The sequence below is a fragment of the Halictus rubicundus genome, chromosome 4 (assembly GCF_050948215.1).
Source record: "Halictus rubicundus isolate RS-2024b chromosome 4, iyHalRubi1_principal, whole genome shotgun sequence".
NCBI lineage: Eukaryota > Metazoa > Arthropoda > Insecta > Hymenoptera > Halictidae > Halictus > Halictus rubicundus.
This window is the reverse complement of record NC_135152.1, coordinates 19,899,352-19,918,132: the sequence shown is the minus strand read 5'-3', so window position 1 is coordinate 19,918,132 and position 18,781 is coordinate 19,899,352. Positions and strand designations below refer to the sequence as shown.

The 18,781-nt window shown below is 42.4% G+C and overlaps 1 protein-coding gene and 1 long non-coding RNA gene across 2 annotated transcripts in view; one reads left to right on the top strand and one right to left on the bottom strand.

The window, feature by feature from the left end:
* LOC143353767 (uncharacterized) overlaps positions 1 to 18,781 on the bottom strand; it is a 227,103-nt gene that overhangs the window by 187,630 nt on the left and 20,692 nt on the right. The window lies entirely within an intron of this gene.
* The window catches only part of Btk29a (tyrosine-protein kinase Btk29A), a 119,020-nt gene that overhangs the window by 87,695 nt on the left and 12,544 nt on the right, over positions 1 to 18,781 (top strand). The window contains exons 2-3 of the mRNA XM_076787287.1: positions 17,287 to 17,348; positions 17,816 to 17,899. Coding sequence (XP_076643402.1) covers positions 17,287 to 17,348; positions 17,816 to 17,899 — 146 coding nt within the window. The remainder of the gene's footprint in view (positions 1 to 17,286; positions 17,349 to 17,815; positions 17,900 to 18,781) is intronic.

Here is an 18,781-nt window from a genome sequence, read left to right as displayed (position 1 = left end):
GTGGCTAACTAAAAAGATTCCTAATGAAATGATTGCTGAAGGTAACAATTAAAGAACAGGAATTCAATTCGACATTCAGTATTGGTTTTCTAACTATTCTTTGCGATGTTCGCCTGGTCAATTAATGCTAGAAGAAATGGGATTTTTGCATGGTGGGAATAATTGGTTAAAAAATTGCTCGGCTCTCGCGAGTAAATCGAAAACGTGAATTCGCGGGTGCAGATTGCAGTTTCGAGTGCATCGCGCTTCGGCCGCTGCTATCTGTCGAACCAGCCGAGAGTATCCACCCCCCGGTGCATTGTGGACCCGCGGTTCCAGAAATACCTCAATCTCCCCTAAACTTCGAGGGATCAAACAGGAGATGGTAGTTCCCGATCGAAACCTGAAATTCAGAGACGAAGTTCTCTCCTCGAGATCGTAACCGGTAACCACCAACGTGGCAAGACGCAAACTCGGTTTCTACCATAATCGATAGCCTCGACACTCCGATATACGCGGCCGCATCCTTCGCGAGCTGCATCCTTGCACCGGTCTGTTGCCCTTCCTTTGGAAAATCTTTTGTCCTTCAATCATTTTCATCTCACTGTCCTCGCAAGTTTCCTCGAAATTGAGCTTTCACACACTCGAGCTTCTTCTTGGTCCGCCTTTTATTTTAATGCTGTAAGGTTCGTCAGCCATTTTTGTAAATATTGGATCTATATACACTGTTTTGAGTACCAATAGAATCGTGTCATTTTTAGACCGTGGATTTCTATGCGATACAGACGCTACGTAGACGTTCATTTTCTTTTCTTTTTTAGTCACTTTAATGACTCAAACGTAGTAGAATAGCATGCGAAATAAAAATGATCTGTCTGAACTGCGAGGAGCAAAAGAAAACTGTTTCTCTTTCAATAATTTGAATAGGCTCGATGTTCTAAAACGCTTTCCACCATTTTACTATGGTACAATTGCACCTACCCAGTTTGCCATAAATGCATAAAATCCGCAGTCCGGTCATTTCTTACTAGGAACGCGGAAGACCTATCGTTGATCATTCGATCGAATAAAAATCGAATGAAGAAGATCGAGGCACAAGAGCGACGGTATCGAGATCGGGGAAAGGAACTCGAACAAAGGCGTCCGATAGAAATCCGAGCTGCCGAGATGAATTGCGAGAGTTTGATGGAAATTCTTGGTGAATTTGAATCGGCGCGATGGAAATGGCCGACGACGTAAGAAAGCATGACGGTAAATTAATAAACCGTGGCCCAGTTTCTCGGGGGCGGCGTCTGCATTCGATATTTCCGAAACGAGAATTTTCTCAGCGATTCTCTCTCTCTCCCTCTCTCTCTCTCTCTGTCGATCGCACGAGGACGGAAATTTCGAGGATCAATTAATCGATCGATAATAAATCGGTGAGATGGGTCACGGACGTGCGGGGAACGCGCGCACGCTCATCATCGTCGGCTAATTAAAAGCGATCAGCCGAGTACGGTTCGTCCTTGAGCCAATTTTTGGGAGAGAGAGAACCGGGCGATGTAGGGGTTTTTTCGTATTAATTTTAGGTGTTCGAGTGCTTCTTTTATCGTTTGGGTCTGGATCAACGTGCCACCGAAACGACGGGCGCTAATTAGAAACGCGAATATGATCGAACTCTTTTTATTTCATGGCAGAAATATTTGGCAAAAATTACTATTCTAGATTACTTTATAAAAATAACGAGAATGTATCTATTCAACTTTTTAGCCGTTCCTTTTTACAATACATGTGTCTTGGACGCACCTTTACAATCTCAACAAGCGTAAACTAAAAAAAAAAAACAATTGGAACCCGTCATTTTGACGAATCCCGTAAACCTAGTGTTACAGGAACATGTTCTTGTTCATCATCTGTCCTACGAACTCGTAATTGAATCTCCGTCATCCGAACCGCGTTCCATCATAGTTATATCCCTTCAGTTATAAGAATTAATGGATAATGGATCGTCCATGGCGCCCGGAGAAAATGAATTAATGGAATATCACGTCAAAAGAACATATTTCAGGGAATGGATCGAAACTCGAATTTCGCGCAAACATCACGCCGGTTTAATATGTGCAGTGAAAAATCTGGTGCGAGGAAAATCGGTTTTAAAGAAGGAAAGATTTCAGAGCATAAATCAAACCAATTTTCACAGCGGCGAATTCATTGAACGTATTCCTGGAGATAAATCAAATCTGCCTAAGGAGATTCAGACAGTCTGTGGCCAGGCACGACGTTACCTGAACACTGACATAGATATATACAATCAATTAGAAAATTGGAAAGACATTGGACGAATCGAATGATGTTTTCATATGCTTTCTGACATATTAATTTGGACAATTTTTATTTTTCCAAAATGATGGCAGTTGGAGTAGTACGTGAATTATAAAAATGCAGCACCCTGAATAACAATTCCATTCACTGTTTCTACCCAAAAGGATCCATTGCCTCGTGTAAAGAGTGACTCAATATTTTCGGTGTGTTGTTTCTGGGAGGAATGGGTCAAGATAGACCCGTGGTTGGTGGAGGGAGGGTTAATTAGTGCGTGGGTGAGCTTCCGGAGGTTGGTAACCGTCGCAATTTCTCCCCGGGGGATATTTGAGCCATGGGGCTCAAGTAGAATTCGGCGGGATGCTCGAAATTGTCGGCATTATCGTGAGATCAGAGTATAATCGGCCGGGATCTCGGATGTAGTTTGAATCCCCGATGAACCCGTTATTACGCCGACTACGGCTTTAATTTCTCGACAGAGCGAGTGCCCGGCCGCGCCGTTGCTTTTTCCCTTGGTCCCGAATTTTCTCCGATTTCCCTGTAATAATCGTCGCTCTGCCTAAATGCCCGACGCTTTTCTTCTTGATCCTTCGGATATCCGCGCTGGGTTTCTCTTCGCAAATTGCTCGGAACTCTGATGGACCTTTCGTGAAAATGGACCGGACGTCTCTCGCCATTTTACCCTTTCATGACCGCTAAACCTGCCGTGCCTGAAAAATCAAGATTGAATTTATTTCGATTTTATTTCATCTCTATACGTGCGATTGCAATAATTGTACCGGTTTTGACATTAACACTAGAACTACCGAGCAATAAATGCGACTGACGTATATTGCTTTGTAACAGTGGCAAACGATGAAATTATCTTTACAATTTCAGTAATTGTAAAAGAAAAAATTAGGAACCAGTGATTTTGACCGGTCCGGTAGTTCCAGCGTTAAACAGTGGAGTTTATTTATGCCTGTAAAAGGCATCGATCATTTTTTCGCCGAGAGAACGGCAAGGAGGTTTTCCCATTGATCCCTCGCCTCCTAGGTCCATTATATAGTTTCCGGCGGCATGTGTATCGCTCGATAAAGCTCGCTTTCGGGTATCTAGGGCGCACAAATCAAAGCATAATGATCTGTCGAGTCGGACTTTCGCACGAAAGGCGCAAGTTTTCCTCAAGGGAGTCGTTATTCGGCTAAAATGACGGCCGAGCCTCTAACCCACCCCTTTCCTCAACGTCTTCCTCCATCTTGGAAGATATATCGGTGCACTCTTCGTCATTGAATATGCATCGACTGCGAACGATCCCGAAAATTTACAAAGCAAAACACCTCTCGGCTGACCTAATATTCCTCTTGGAAAATTGTAAATGGTTTTACGAAGATATTGCACAATGGTGGACGGAAAGTATTCGCGCGTCATTTAACATACCACGCGCGGTGAAATGACCGTTTTTGAAATTTCGTTTAGAATTTCTTGCATACAACGTCACCGTATCGCCATGTAACTTATTGACTTTTCCTATAATATACATACAACCCAATTTTCAATATTCACAACTTTCTTTATTGTTTACTTTCCGACAAAAATTTCATAGCATGCCTCTAGTCTGCATGGTCATTTGACCGTTTGAACAATTCATGTTATTTACGACTACTATTCTTCGGAAAGCGCACTCCTGAAATTGTTTTACGAGTGCACAATGCAATTGTGGATCTACAGTGTAAACAAACGCGCGATTGGAACAAATGCCTAGCTTTCTTTGAACGACAGTACGGTCTTGCGATCCGAGCAGAGAACATCAAAACTTCACAGTGTATAATAGAGATTATTATTATAAGTGCTGGTTTCAGCAAAGTGAACAGAGCCAACAATATTTTGCGGTATGATTGACATTTGAATTTTTTTTTTATTTATGTTCTCAATGTTTTTGCCCCGTTTGATTTATATTTCTTGAATCTCTCTCTATATTAAGATACATATCTTTCTTTGAAGCGGTCATTTCACCGCTCATGGTAGGATTAGGTATACATGAAATGTCGGTAGGTTCAGTGTTAAAACGAAATCGATTCTTTTCGAACTATTTCCAGGTATCCGAAGAATTAGTGTAGAAAGAAAGAGTTTTTTTAAAAATTGCTGTCGATGATATTTTTTATCCGAGCCTGTGATAAAACATCGGACCCGGTAAATCGTTTCGTATAAATATCGTGGTAGAGATCGAACGAACCCAGGGGAAAAATTTACGGTAATAGAATTGTATGCTATGTGAGAAAATAGTTTGGAAAACAGATTGCAGGTGATTTGCACGGCTTCGCATAAATGCAGCGGCCACGGAGACTGAACGCGCTCCGAGCTCGGGGTGGATATCGCGGTAGAATTCCATTTGCCATGAAAAGAAAATTTTTGAAAACAGATTGCGCGGAGATTCGCGAGCTTCATATGAAAATCGTGGCCGGCGAGATTGATCGTCTGTGCCTCGATAAAAATCGCGCGGAAGCTTGAACTCTGACGTTTTTGCTCCCTGAACGATGATGCTTCCACCGAGAGAACCCGTTCAAAAATCTAGTATCAAGGATATTCAATTTACCAGTTAATTATCCGATCCCCTGTGCCGTTAAAAATATGATTCACCCGTCGTGTTAATCCCGACACCAAGAATCGAGTATTAACACGTTCGCGGACGTGAATGCTGTAGCATTCGTTTTCATAGTGATGCAAAATGACATGAATGCCAGAGCATTTAAATTTTAAAGCCAATTTTTATTCATTTAATTTTATACAACCTTAAGTTTTTGTAGTTAATATACATTTCAAAGTAATGACCAACTGTCATTACTAATGACAGTTAATTTATTATTATTGTTTATGCCTACTTGTTTATTCCTTGATTTCGGATAGTACAACTAGTTTCAAGAAAAATTGCCTGTCTATTTTTGCAGCTCACTGAAATTTTTACTGTCCGTGAACGTGTTAAAACATTCAGAACTGCAACGTTCGACTTCAGAATTCCTGTCCATAAGGACCCAAAAATTATTTATCTTCTACAGTCAAACCTGTTTTTGTGCGGTCCTTCTCTATGCGATTTTTTTCTTTTTGTGCGATTTGTTTTGACACGCCCATTTCATTGTGACCGAGCCAGCGGCCAGTAACATCAATTAATTGCGAACTTGCGATGTGCGTACGTACATGTCTTTTGACCATTAAGGATTTATTTTATAGTGAGATTAAAGGTAATTATGGTAACAAAAGATCGATCAACTTTAATATCTTCAAGTGACGAAAGCGACTTTGAACCAGTTCGTCACAAGAAGATGCGCGTTTCGGACTACGACGAGTAGTATTGAATTACGTGCATTTTGAAAATTAATTAACACGTTAAGTGCCAAATATCGACCCCAGAGATTCTTACAAAATCAGAGTAATTTAATCAATGAAAGCGAAACTAGAAATTTAAAATGTATTACAGGAGATGCTGTCTCAACTCTTTTGAATTCGAAAGACTCCAACAAAATTCGGTTTACCTGGATACCTCATAGTAAAAATGAATTTCTAAACCCAGTCAAAAATCACTGTCAGTCACATATGTGTGACTGCAGTTAAATTAAAGCAGCTAATAATCGCCTGATTTCCCGCTGTTATCTTCGGCCGATCCGTCGAACCGTGGAAAATCGGCACGGAAAGAGATCGACGATCGTTTCGATCAAGCGATGGCGAGATTTCCGTTGATCGAGGCCTACAGGGAACGTTGAAAATATTAGAATTAATCGAGAGCAAAATGTCCCCGATGTTCCGAGTCGCGTATCCGGGCAAATCGGGCATGGAAATGACGTATTAAACAATTCGGATTCAGGGTAAACGAGCGGGTAATAACTGGTTTACCTGTGTTCGGTGGCAATCGCGAAAGCGAGAGAGAGAGAGAGAGAGAGAGAGAGAGAGACATACAGAACACACGGGGGGGGGTGGTTATCGAAACAGGTCAGCCGTTTTCCGGTGCCGATAGAGGATGAACTTTGCGTTTCTAGCGAATATTTTGCCGGCCGGCCGAGCAATTATCTCGACGACTCTATCGGCCGTGTTTAATTCTTTTGTTTGGTTCACAGCCGAGCTACCGCCGAGGAGAAAACGCGCCGGGGCTTGAATCGCGGTTCATCAATTTATCAGCCCGGTGCACCCGGGCTTTCAGACTTTTTAGCGACATTTGTTTCGCGGACGCGAGGGCGGGGACCTTGGAGAAACGGGGAACGAGAAGAAAAGAGATATATAGGGGCTAGCAAGATTTTTCTGTTTCCTCAGCCATTAGCTCTCTTGCACGAACCACGTTTCTTCTGTTCTATCTTCTAGAAGCTGTAATATATTCCTCTTGCTCTAACTCGCTTTTCGGAGCTCTATTTCTCTTGGCCTAACTTCAAACACTTTTCCGAAATCATTATTTCCCTGTCTTGACCTACGGTAGCTCTCTTCTCCAAGCTACAATGTATTTCTCTTGCTCTAACTCGCTTTGCGGAACTCTATTTCTCTTGGCCTAACTTCAAATACTCTTCCGAAACCATTATTTCCCTGTCCTGACCTACGGTAGCTCTCTTCTCCAAGCTACAATGTATTTCTCTTGCTGGTAGCTCTATTCTAGAAGCAATATTTCTCTCGTTTTTAAGTATAATTGCTTTAGGGGCGGTCTTGGCTCGCTGGCTAAAGCCCAGTCCGAATCAAAGAACAAGTTAGGTGCAGAAACTATCTCTAACAGACTCGGGCAACATAGCCGTCGTTTATGCCCGGTGGAGCAACGGTACGTGTCAACATGTAAGAGTTTCGCTCCGGAGAGTTGCTTTAGGGGATGAAAGTCATTACCGGATAGAGAGCCGGAGAGAAAATCTTTGAGAGATTACTCTTTCAGACTCGTGTAGTTTATAGCGTCCCCGCCCCCCCCCAACCCCCGTAACGGGGCGCGTTTCCACTCGGGGGTTTAATTCTCGAAAATTGCTTTGTCAACAGATTCAGGATTTGTTAGAGGCTCGAGATGGAAATTTCCGGCGGACTGAATTGGGAATTTTGCGAAGGATGCGGCGTCCACTGTGATTATGCCGGGCAGATTTTTGCCTGGCCTCTGGAACTGCGAATTTCGGATTGCGCGAAGGAACGGCGCGGCGCGGCGCGAGCCGTTGAATTAAACCGTCGGGCAATTTTTTCGTTTTGCCGCGGGACCGTCCCGTGTTTATTAGCGCAATATGCCGGGACGTATTTACGCATTCAATTTAGAGCAGAAACGCGGCCGAGCCGGGAAAATATGGAAGTTCTCGGCGGATCGTGCTAACGAGGATCTCGGGTCAGGTGGTAACGTACTGCCGCGCCACTCTGCTATGCTTTCCAGTCAGCTTTTATAATTAGAGCTGTGCCATTATTTTCAGTAAATGTTACCGTTCCGATAGAAAACACCAGCTTCCAATGCGGAGATCTTTCCACCCGAGAAGAACAGATTTTAAACAATCCGTACTGAAACATATTTTGTGCTTGTGTAATATCAAGCTTTATCTTAGAGTCGCGACAATTTTTCTGTAATCAGTACTGCAGGGTGGTGTAAGCTTCACGTGACCTCCACTTTTGCGACGTCCCGTAGGAAAGGTAGGGATCTGTACAACAGAATTCACTTACCAACCCCTCGATAGACCCTCCTACCTACTTTCTACCTTATAAATCGTGAAATTCCATCCATAAATCTATTCTTCATCGATTATTCCAGACTCATAGTGGCCTCCACTTTTGCAAGATCCTGGAGAAAAAAGACAAGTTATTACATAGTAAAATGATTTTATCTGACTTAATTGAGTCGCCTACCTTCTGATCTCAAAAGTTACGAAATTCCACACTTAAATGCATCCTTCCACAATTCTTCTAGACGAGGTCCATCTTGACCCCTATTTTTGCAAGATCCTGTAGAAGAGACAGCCCTGAAAAAGAAATTTACTTTACCATCGACTCAACATTGTCAGCTAGCTACTTCCTACCCTACAAATCACGAAATTCTGTCCTCGCATACACCCTTCTTCAATTCTTCTAGACGAGATCCATCTTGACCACTATTTTTGCAAGATCCTGTAGGAGAGACAGCCCTGAAAAAGAAATTTATTTTACCATCGACTCAACATTGTCAGCTAGCTACTTCCTACCCTACAAATCACGAAATTCTGTCCTCGCATACACCCTTCTTCAATTCTTCTAGACGAGATCCATCTTGACCACTATTTTTGCAAGATCCTGTAGGAGAGACAGCCCTGAAAAAGAAATTTATTTTACCATCGACTCAACATTGTCAGTTAGCTACTTCCTACCCTACAAATCACGAAATTCTTTCCTCACATACACACTTCCTCAATTCTTCTAGACGAGATCCATCTTGACCACTATTTTTGCAAGATCCTGTAGATGAGACAGCCCTGAAAAAGAAATTTACTTTACCATCGACTCAACATTGTCAGCTAGCTACTTCCTACCCTACAAATCACGGAATTCTGTCCTCGCATACACCCTTCTTCAATTCTTCTAGACGAGATCCATCTTGATCACTATTTTTGTAAGATCCTGTAGATGAGACAGCCCTGAAAAAGAAATTTACTTTACCATCGACTCACCATTGTCAGCTAGCTACTTCCTACCTTACAAATCACGAAATTCTTTCCTCACATACACACTTCCTCAATTCTTCTAGACGAGATCCATCTTGATCACTATTTTTGTAAGATCCTGTAGATGAGACAGCCCTGAAAAAGAAATTTACTTTACCATCGACTCAACATTGTCAGCTAGCTACTTCCTACCTTACAAATCACGAAATTCTGTCCTCACATACACCTTTCCTCCATTCTTCTAGACAAGATCCATCTTGACTACTATTTTTGCAAGATCCTGTAGGAGAGACAGCCCTGAAAAAGAAATTTACTTTACCATCGACTCAACATTGTCAGTTAGCTACTTCCTACCCTACAAATCACGAAATTCTTTCCTCACATACACACTTCCTCAATTCTTCTAGACGAGATCCATCTTGATCACTATTTTTGTAAGATCCTGCAGATGAGACAGCCCTAAAAAAGAAATTTACTTTACCATCGACAAATCACGAAATTCCGTCCTCACATGCACCCTTCCTGAATCATCCTAAAAAATATCTCGACCACCACTTTTGCATCATCCTCAACCAACCCCAAGTCTCCAAAAACCGCGATCAAGAATCTACCAATTCCCTACACACCCTCCTCGCTTCCTACCCCAAAATCCACAGAGAGAACCACCCTCGAACTCTACACCCTCCCTCCACTACTTCAAACAATACCTGGACCACCACTTTTGCATCGTCCTGTACAAAATCTTCAAACGATACAGACATACAATTAATTTGTCCACCATCTCCCAACGTACCCTGCAGGCATCCTATCCCAAAATCCACAGAAACCTACCCTTAACACAAAACCTACCGAGCCTAAAAAGTATCCGATACATGTTGTCTTATAAAAATGACGAGATTGAATCTACTCTGTGTGGTTCGTATTATAATACATGCTCTACTAAATACATTTCTTTAATCATTTCCCGCGAAAGCATTTTTATAATTTCAGTAATCGTAAAACACAAAGTCTGGAACCGGTCATTTCGACCGTCGATGGTACGTTCAGTGTTAATTTAAATTTGACTGAAATATGTTTACCTATACAGAGATTGTTCTAACGAGTCGAGAGAAATGAAAAGTAATTGTAAAACGAAAAATCTGTAACCGGTCATTTCGACCGTCGATGGTAGGTCTAGTGTTAATTTAAACTTCACTGAAATGTGTTTACCTATTCAGAGCTTATTCTAACGAGTCGAGAGAAATGAAAAGTAATTGTAAAACGAAAAATCTGTAACCGGTCATTTCAACCGTCGATGGTAGGTTTAGTGTTGAACTCATCTCCAAAAACTGTAGAATCGCACACACCGTTCCTGAATCGTCCAGTAGAGTCAGCTCGGCACTAGAGCAGAAAAAGAGGAAGAAGAAGAAGAAGAAGAAGAAGAAGAAGAAAGCGACGGGGTTTCGGGCAAGAAGACGCGTGTATCCATCCTCGGTGAACTTAGCATGCACTCGAGCACCGGGTGCATGTGTGTGTGCTGTTCCGTGCGCTAGTGTTTGCGGGGGTGGAAGCGGATGAGAGAGAGAGAGAGAGAGAGAGAGAGAGAGAGAGAGAGACTGGTTCCGGTAATGAAACTCGACGCCGCGCGCCGGTAGGAGAACCGGCTCGATAAAGAGGGACAGCGCTCGCTTACGGAGGGAGGGGCGCGCCGGTTGCGGGGAGACGAAAGAGAGGAAAAGATAGAGGGACGCGCGGCCAGGCACGCACGTGGGGACGTTGAACGGTCTAAGGGATGCTGGAGGGGATGCAGGAGGTTGAGGTCGCATTGATTTTGTCTAGACAGGGTGGAGACTAGCTCTGTGGTATCGTCCTTCGCTCACCGTTGATATTCCGGCAGCCAGTGCGCTCTCGGTGCACGCGCCCGGCTGCAACTGCACTCTGCACTCGGCCCGGTGCAACTGTCCCCGAGAAATATCCGTTTTGCCCCACGAATTTTCGCCTTCATATTCTTTCCTCTTCTTTTTTGTTTCTCCTCTTTCCGGCTGTCGCTTTTTTGTTTTATTTACCTTCTTCTTTCTCTGCCCTTTCTGTCTCTGGTTTCTTTCTTTCTTTTTCTTTTTTTTTTTTTTGTTTTATTTTACTTCCATCGACGAGTTTCGTTCGTTCTCCCGTTCCTTCGGTTACCGCGTTCTTTCGTCGGACCAGGAAATTCGATCGACCATAATCGCGAGTGAAAGTCGTGCGCGTGCGAAACGATACACCCGTGCGTGCCCGCGAGCACTTTCACTTGCAACGCGATAACATCTTCGGAAAAGTGCCGCGGCAACTGTGTGACCTCCGTCTAGGTATATGTGTCTCCGTCCGTCTGGAGGTTCTTTGGATTTCTCGTTTCTCGTTTTCATCGTTTCTCGCTGGGCTTTCGTCGAGGAGCGTCCTGGAGCGAAGCGATTGTCGGATGTTTAGCGTGGGCTGACTGTGGGCGTTTACGGAACAGTTGAGGTCTATGGTAGGTTTTGGGAATTTCAGGAATTTTATTAGACTGCGGGTTTTCGAAAAAGAGATCGGAACAATTTGGAAAGGTTGACGAATTATGTCCAGTTTACCGAAGTTGTTAACACTGGAACCACCGAGCAATTAATGCGACTGGCGTGTATTGCTGTGTAACTGTGACAAGACTGTGTCCGTTTAGACTTCACGCAACTTTCATTGTAACGAGTGCTTCTATGAAGAAGTACATTCAAAAATTTCCGATGAAAACATTCCTACAATTTCAGTAATTGTGAAAGAAAATATTGGGAACCAGTCGTTTTTCACTGGTCCGGTAGTTCTAGTATTTAAACGAAGAATCAAATTTCTACGTGGTTCCCCCGGTTTTCACAATTGACTTGGACCATTTTTTCGGGTAGCAATATTTCGCCCGAACGTTTCATTCTAACTCGGTCATTGTTTCCTGGATATTCGAATGCCTTTCCAGGGCGGAAATCTGCGAGGCAGAAAATTGCCTACCGAGGAGGCAGTAAAAATCAGAGAAAAATCGCGTAGACTTTTTTTAGTATAAATAATAAGCGGCCGTCGTTACCCGTGAAATCGTCGCAACCGTAATTACAAGCCTCGCTTAACGTTGAAAACGCTAAACAGTCGTCGCAGGTCGTAACAATTGCAGGAGCGACATTGCTCGGACTTAACGTGACAGATTTATCGTAACAAAGTAAGGGAAAGCAAGAGAAGCAAAGAGAAAGTATAGTAAAGAGAGAAACAAGAGAGAACTGCAAAAAGAAAAGAAAAGGGGGGGAATGAAAAGAGAGCTTGGAAAAAGTGGAAGTGAGAAACACGGTGATGGGAAGCTGAATAAATAGCGACATTTATTGTGTGTGTGTGTGAGAGAGAGAGAGAGAGAGAGAGAGAGAGAGAGAGAGAGAGAAGTTAAGAAAGAGCGACGCTTATTGCGAAAGGGAAAGAGAAAGCGAGAAGAAGAGAAAGGGAGCAACAAGAGAAACGAAGAGAAATAGATTGAAGGCGACAAAAAAAGGGAGTTAAACAAAATAAAATGGGGTTAGGGCAACATTTATTCCGATAGGAAAACCAAGAGAAAGAAAATGGGCGCCGTGGAGCGAGCGAGAGAGGTCGAAAGAAAAATACAGCTAAAACGAGTTGTGAGAAACGGAGCAATAGAAAGCGACATTTATTGTAGTGTGCATAAGTTATTGATTCCGCGACTTGAATAATGCGCTTAGAAATCGAACGGGAACGCATCCATCGTTCTCGATGCGATAATTTCAAGATTAACAACAGGAAAAACATTCGTTGAAGAACCGTTGCATTGTGTGCAACGAGTAGAAGTCCGCGGAATAAAACAGCTCTTTATTTGAAGTCGAATAAATCAGTATGCGGTAAAGAAACGCGCGTTCGATTGCATCCTCGGTCAATTAATTCGCGGATATCTGTAATTCTATTGACGAGAGAGAGAGAGAGAGAGAGAGAGAGAGAGAGAGAGAGAGAGAGAGAGATATATAAAGGTAATCGGTGTCTGAAGGGTCGCGTGTAGTTCCATACGGGCTCGCGGCCCCGGCCACAATGGGGGCCTTAAACGGGGGTGCAGACGCGACGTAAAGGGCGCAGGGACAATTAAAACGGGAAATCGGGCTTTTCTCGCGACTCGAGATCTCGAAATGAAATGTACTTTATCAACGAATCGGCTGGCTAACGAGCTTCGGCGTTGTTCGTTCGTTACACCGTCGCGTTAATTGAGAACACAAAGAATCGGATGCTGCTCCGGCTAAATGAAAAATACAACGACCAGAGTGAGAGAGAAAGAGAGAGAGAGAGAGAGAGGGAGAGAGAGAAGGCGAAAGAGGAACCGAGAGTATAATATTTCTAGCTGTGCATTAATGCAAATTGGAATTATGAGAACGCCGGGAAACAAAATGCAACCGGTAATGGTATCAAGGATAGAATAAAGGTTGAATGTAAGCTGAAGCGACTACAGTCCGTCGCAAAATTATTACTCGACTCGCAAGCTTCGTGATTTTGCAATTGTACGTTGGAACGGTCAAATAGAGATTAGACTAGAGAATAGTCAAATAGATAATAGTCAAATATTAGTCAAATAGAGATTAATTCTTTTTAAAATATGTAAAATATATAAAATATTAAGAAAAGGGTTCTTCCCTCGCCTACGTTATATTGCTATTGAAAAATGAAAAAGTTTCGGTAGAAATCGAAAGATTCTTAACCTGGAAAATTGTGGTGTTATTTGAAAGTTGCGACGGTATTTTATAATTTTTTTGTGGTAACAGATTGCAGCGCAAAGAGATGAAAAGTAAAGGACCTACGAACTTATTGCCGAGAAATCGCGCAAGTGTTTGACGAGACACGGGATCTTTTTGTCGCAGAGTGTGAGATGAGATCGAGAAGCGAGAGACTCTCGGATTCGATCAGTCTCGCGGGGGACTCATTCGCCCCGTGAATTTCAGACGAGAGACAGAAGAATTACTAGCAGACTGGGAATCGTAATATCTACAGCGACACTTTAATTCAACCTTTTCACTATCTCTCTCTCTCTCTCTCTCTTTCTCTCTCTCCTGCAACCTGACAGTATATGTTCAACAGGGAATCCTCTCGTATTCATTTCGCTCCTATTTTCCCGGGAAAACATCTCGAGAATATTCAAACGCGCATAAAGATCCGCAGTTTAATTATCGTGTGCGTCATTTCAATCTCTCTCTCTCTCTCTCTCTCTCTCTCTCTCTCTCTCTCTCTCGTGCGAATTAATGAGAATTTTTGTTGAACACATCGATCTAGAATATTTTCTCTCGAAACGCTTCACGTACACTAAAAATGGAAATTGTTAGTTTGATATTTGATAATTAAATTATATTCGTAATTAATCGCGAACGATTTTGAGGAGAACAAGCAGCATGTACGGGGTGGATTCATAATTAATGATATCGTCGAGGGAGAGACGACGTGAAAATTTTGTCCGATCGCAAACTTTCTCGTTCTACTAGTTTCGCTGAATTTAGGGTAGTCTTTAATCACTCTGCGCAACACTAATTTTGCATTCCGAGATTGCGAAAATTGTCTCTTCCAAACACTTTCAATCTTTTTAAAAAGAAAATTTATTTCCAACTTGAAGAAGTTTCGTTACCCTTTCAACATTATTTAAACACATTCAAGTGTTAACGATGTTACGAAAAATATACCATTGTGTTCAGGAAAGTCTAGAGAATCGTCCTACGTAAAAATCGTTCGTCTAGCCTTTAGGGTTGGAGCAGAAAAAATTGCTAAAGTTGAAAATTTGATGTATTCTCTTTAAGGATCAGTCTACCGGTTATCGTAATACAAAAATTCGTTATTTCGCGGTACCGTAGCCGATCGGAAAATTAAAGAATCATTTCTTTCGAACGTCTGCGCTGTGTGTGAGTAGAAACAAGGAAAGCGAGTGTTTCGAGCGCTTAATCCCCGATAAAGCTCGATCCCTGTGCAGCAGGCAGTCTCGCTTTAAAATCTCCATTGTCGCGACGTACTTGACGAGAAATGAAAACGATGCGCGGAGTGCGGCGTGTCTGAGGAATATTCGCGACGCGTATCCGTCGCGATGTCGCTGACATCAAGGTAAATTGTCCTCTCTCTCTCCCTCTCTCTCTCTCTCTCTCTCTCTTTCTCTCTCGCGAACGCGAAAATATTCGGTTGACAAATAGCCTCGCTTCGGTTCCGCGATTTTTCCGAACACTGGTTCGCGAACCGTGAATATGAGAAAGTATGCTTGGATGAGAAATCTGTCGGCTCCATTAATAAATCGGCCTGCGTGTCCTCTGCGTAACAAAAAGCTCATTTTAAAGAAGCTTAATGTTCCTCAACGATTAAAATGAAAAGATCGCTGAATCTCGGGCGAAGCATTGCTGATCTGTAAGGATTACCGTAATCCGTTGCAACTTGGGAGAAAATGATCGCAGCATGTTCTACCTTGGCTCATTTTAAAGTGTAAAATCTCTACTTTCGTCCCCCGTGAATTGTTTTTTTCTCGTAAAATTTGTTTGCATTGAAAAACAGGCGAGAAAGCGGAGAGTATAGGACAGTATCTCTGTTCCAAAAATTGCGCAAATTCAAATGTCTTTACAGAGTCGGACAAAATTTCTTTGAAGACTCCAACTACTTTGAATTCTGAAGGTATCCTCTTTGGACAGAGTTGTGAAAAATTGACGTACGATTTTTTTGTCGCCAAGTTGTCGCACTTCGTTCGCAGGCTGGGAAAGGTCGGAAAATTGTAAAAATTTGAGCAAATCAAATATTGTATTACCGTTCCGCCATTCCTGCGGCTCTTGGATTCTGTCTTGCTCGTTACGGTTGCGCAAGTACCAAGAAAAGAATAGGTTCGACCGGAAGAGAGCTTTCGTCGGTCCGCCAATTAATTCGTTGTCCTTTTCCTTTCTTTATTTCTCCTCCGAAGACTGCCGTCTGAGCTCTCGCTGGGCAAAAGGAACGATTACTTTTAATCCTTGTTTAATTACCAGCCGGTGGAATGCGGAGACGGTTAATTGGTAGCGCTCGCTAACAAAGTCCACTTTAATTCCCCGCCCGGCTACCGTTTGTAACTTGATCGGGACGATGCCGATAACTCCGTTAATTAAAACCCCGAAATCTCAAACCGCTTACCCTGTACCATTTAATTCCTTCATTTTTCTTTCCTCTCACTTGTCTGATTATTCTTCACGAAAATATTATTATTATAGAAACAGAGATAGACAATTCGGCTGTACTTCCGGAACAAAATTTCGACCAATTCGAAGCCTTTCTAAACATGAAAATGTTACTCTTTGACGTGATCGTTGAAAATTTGGGAAAATCTCGAGACAAGTGGGGAAGCTCGTTAAAAGAAAAATTACGGTTTCTCGGTAATTATGTAGAAGTTGGTCCTCCTGACCGATTTTGAAGACCTTGAAATATGTTCTCAAGGTCATCATTCTGAACAACTTTTTCCTACACATGTTACCGGCGCTCGGTTTTCCATTAAGGACCAACTTCTGTATAATTAGCCCTGTTTCTTCCGAAGAACATCTTTCTTTCTTCGTATTCAATAATTATCGCGATAGGGAGAGTATGAGAGTTCCGCCCCTTTTCTTTGGCAGACATTTTGATAACACTTTGTTTTTTCGCGGACACGGGGAAACGCGGGGCAGCCCGTTTAATTGTACAGAAAAATCCACGCGTAACCGGTGTCCGGTTTTTCTCTCCTTTTTTCTCTTTCTCTTGTGTCTCCTTTTTTCCCGTTTATTGTTTTTTTTTTTTTCGTCGTTTGTCAGAGCGCGCCGACTTACGAATTTATTCGCGGAACGCGCTGTCGAATTTATTTCACTAAACCGCGTGCGGAATCTCGCGGGTTTTCAGATTAAAAGCGGGCAAAAATATATTCACCGCGGTTGAAAATATGTCGTGCTGGCCAAAAAAAAATCTTCTCCTTTCCCCCACTTCTCACCGTTCCGTTCGCGTATCGTCGTGCGAAACTTAACGCGCAAACAAACGCAGTGAAATGTAACGGGAACAGTTGGCACGAACCTGGAGAATACACACAGTTACTGTAAAACTGGAACTGGAACAAAGCAGGCTTGAAATGATTTTTTAATTGACAATATCAGCGAGAAATTGAAGGAAACCGTTTCACCGTTTCCAGGTTTTATGAAGCGAATTTTTGCATTCGCTGGACGAATGCATAAATTGTAAACGAAAGCCATCGCGCGTATAATAAATAAATATTCGAGCAGCTGGATAATGGTAGAAACGAAGCAATTATGCCGTGCGAATTATTCATGACCAGCTTTGCTGTGTTCGAGGCAGCTCGAGTAAAACGTTCGATTAAAATTAATAAGACTTTAAGCGCGGCTTAACGAAGATTTTGGCTAATGAAGGTTCGTTTTCTATGTTACAGGGACACCCTCGACTCCCATAATGCCAGGGGGAACGCCAGGAACTCCGTCTTCTAAAACAAAGGTGAAACAACAATCTCTCCTTCCCGGAACATTATCTCAGTCCCTTCGAAAACATTTTCCTCTAATTTCATCTGGAAAAGGAATAACTCTCCGAAGTAGCTAATCGACTAACAATTTCTCTCTGCCAATATTTTCAAATAAATAATAATCGGATTAAGCAACGTCCCTGCACTCTGTAAAAAAAAGCACTAATCTGTAACAAAAATGTTTAAACCGTGCGCGAAGCGTAAAGCATCCAAAAAAAATGCTATCTCGTTAAAGTTTTGCAACGCAGCTTTTCGGTATCGTTTTGTCGGATCTCGGACGGACGAGAGGGATTCGTTTAACCCGTTTAAAATATTATGGAGTTCCACATAAAATAATGTTCTCGCATGAAAAAAATGTACTCCGAACTTTTTCACGGCACGCGTAAATGTAAATTCGCAAGTGGAATGTTAACGATGGTAATTGTTGAACACGGTGTTTCAGGACAAAATAATGATGAGAACGAAGGTGGTGGTGGCTCTGTACCCTTTTCGAGCGATCGAGGGCGGCGATCTTTCTCTCGAAAAGGTAAGTACACATCGAATTCAAAAAAAGAAAAGACGAACTCACAAAATTGCGTCGGCCTCTTTGCTTAAAACCCCCGTCTCGCCTATCGTATTACAATCGATTAATTTGCTCGATTTCTGGCATTAAAGCGAACGAGCGACTGTCGATTCATCCCTATTTTGATCTAGAGGATTAAAATCGTCATCTAATTGCTCAACTTCTAACGTTAAATCGAACCAGTACCTGTTCTATTATTGTGCTGACAAAACAATGCAGAAACTAATGGGTCTACAAGAAGTACAATAAAGTGTTGATCTGAACCGAACGGAGCTACACGATCTTAGTCAGTTACAAAACTGATCCGATAACAAAACTTCTTTATTTTTTACGGGACTTTCAGCAACCTCTTTGTGGCATTTTTCTGATTAATATGGCACCAAACACGACATAATTTCAACTATGTGTAGTGGTTTAATTGACGGTGTTCGGCGTGTTCGTAAAAAATAGTAGCCCTACACGATCCATGTCACAGAACGGACCCGAGATCAAGACTTTACTGTACCTTCTAAAATATTTATCGACTGCGGATTGTATGCATTTATGGCAAAGATGAATAGGTAAAATATGAAACGGTAGAAGAATTTAGAAGTGGAGATTCTTCAGATTACGAGAGAAAAGAACGTCGTTGTACTATTTTTGTTCAGTATAAAGATCCCTGGTGCATCATCATCAAAACTGTACAGTCGTCAGATTACTTGCTAAACGAAAAAAATTGTAATCGATGATCAACGACTCGCACGGATGATTCATGCGGACGGATAACGGAGCCGATCATGTCCCGCGTTGATCCCATTATCGACGAATATCGCAGCGAGCATCCACGGAATTCCGTAGATCCGGTTA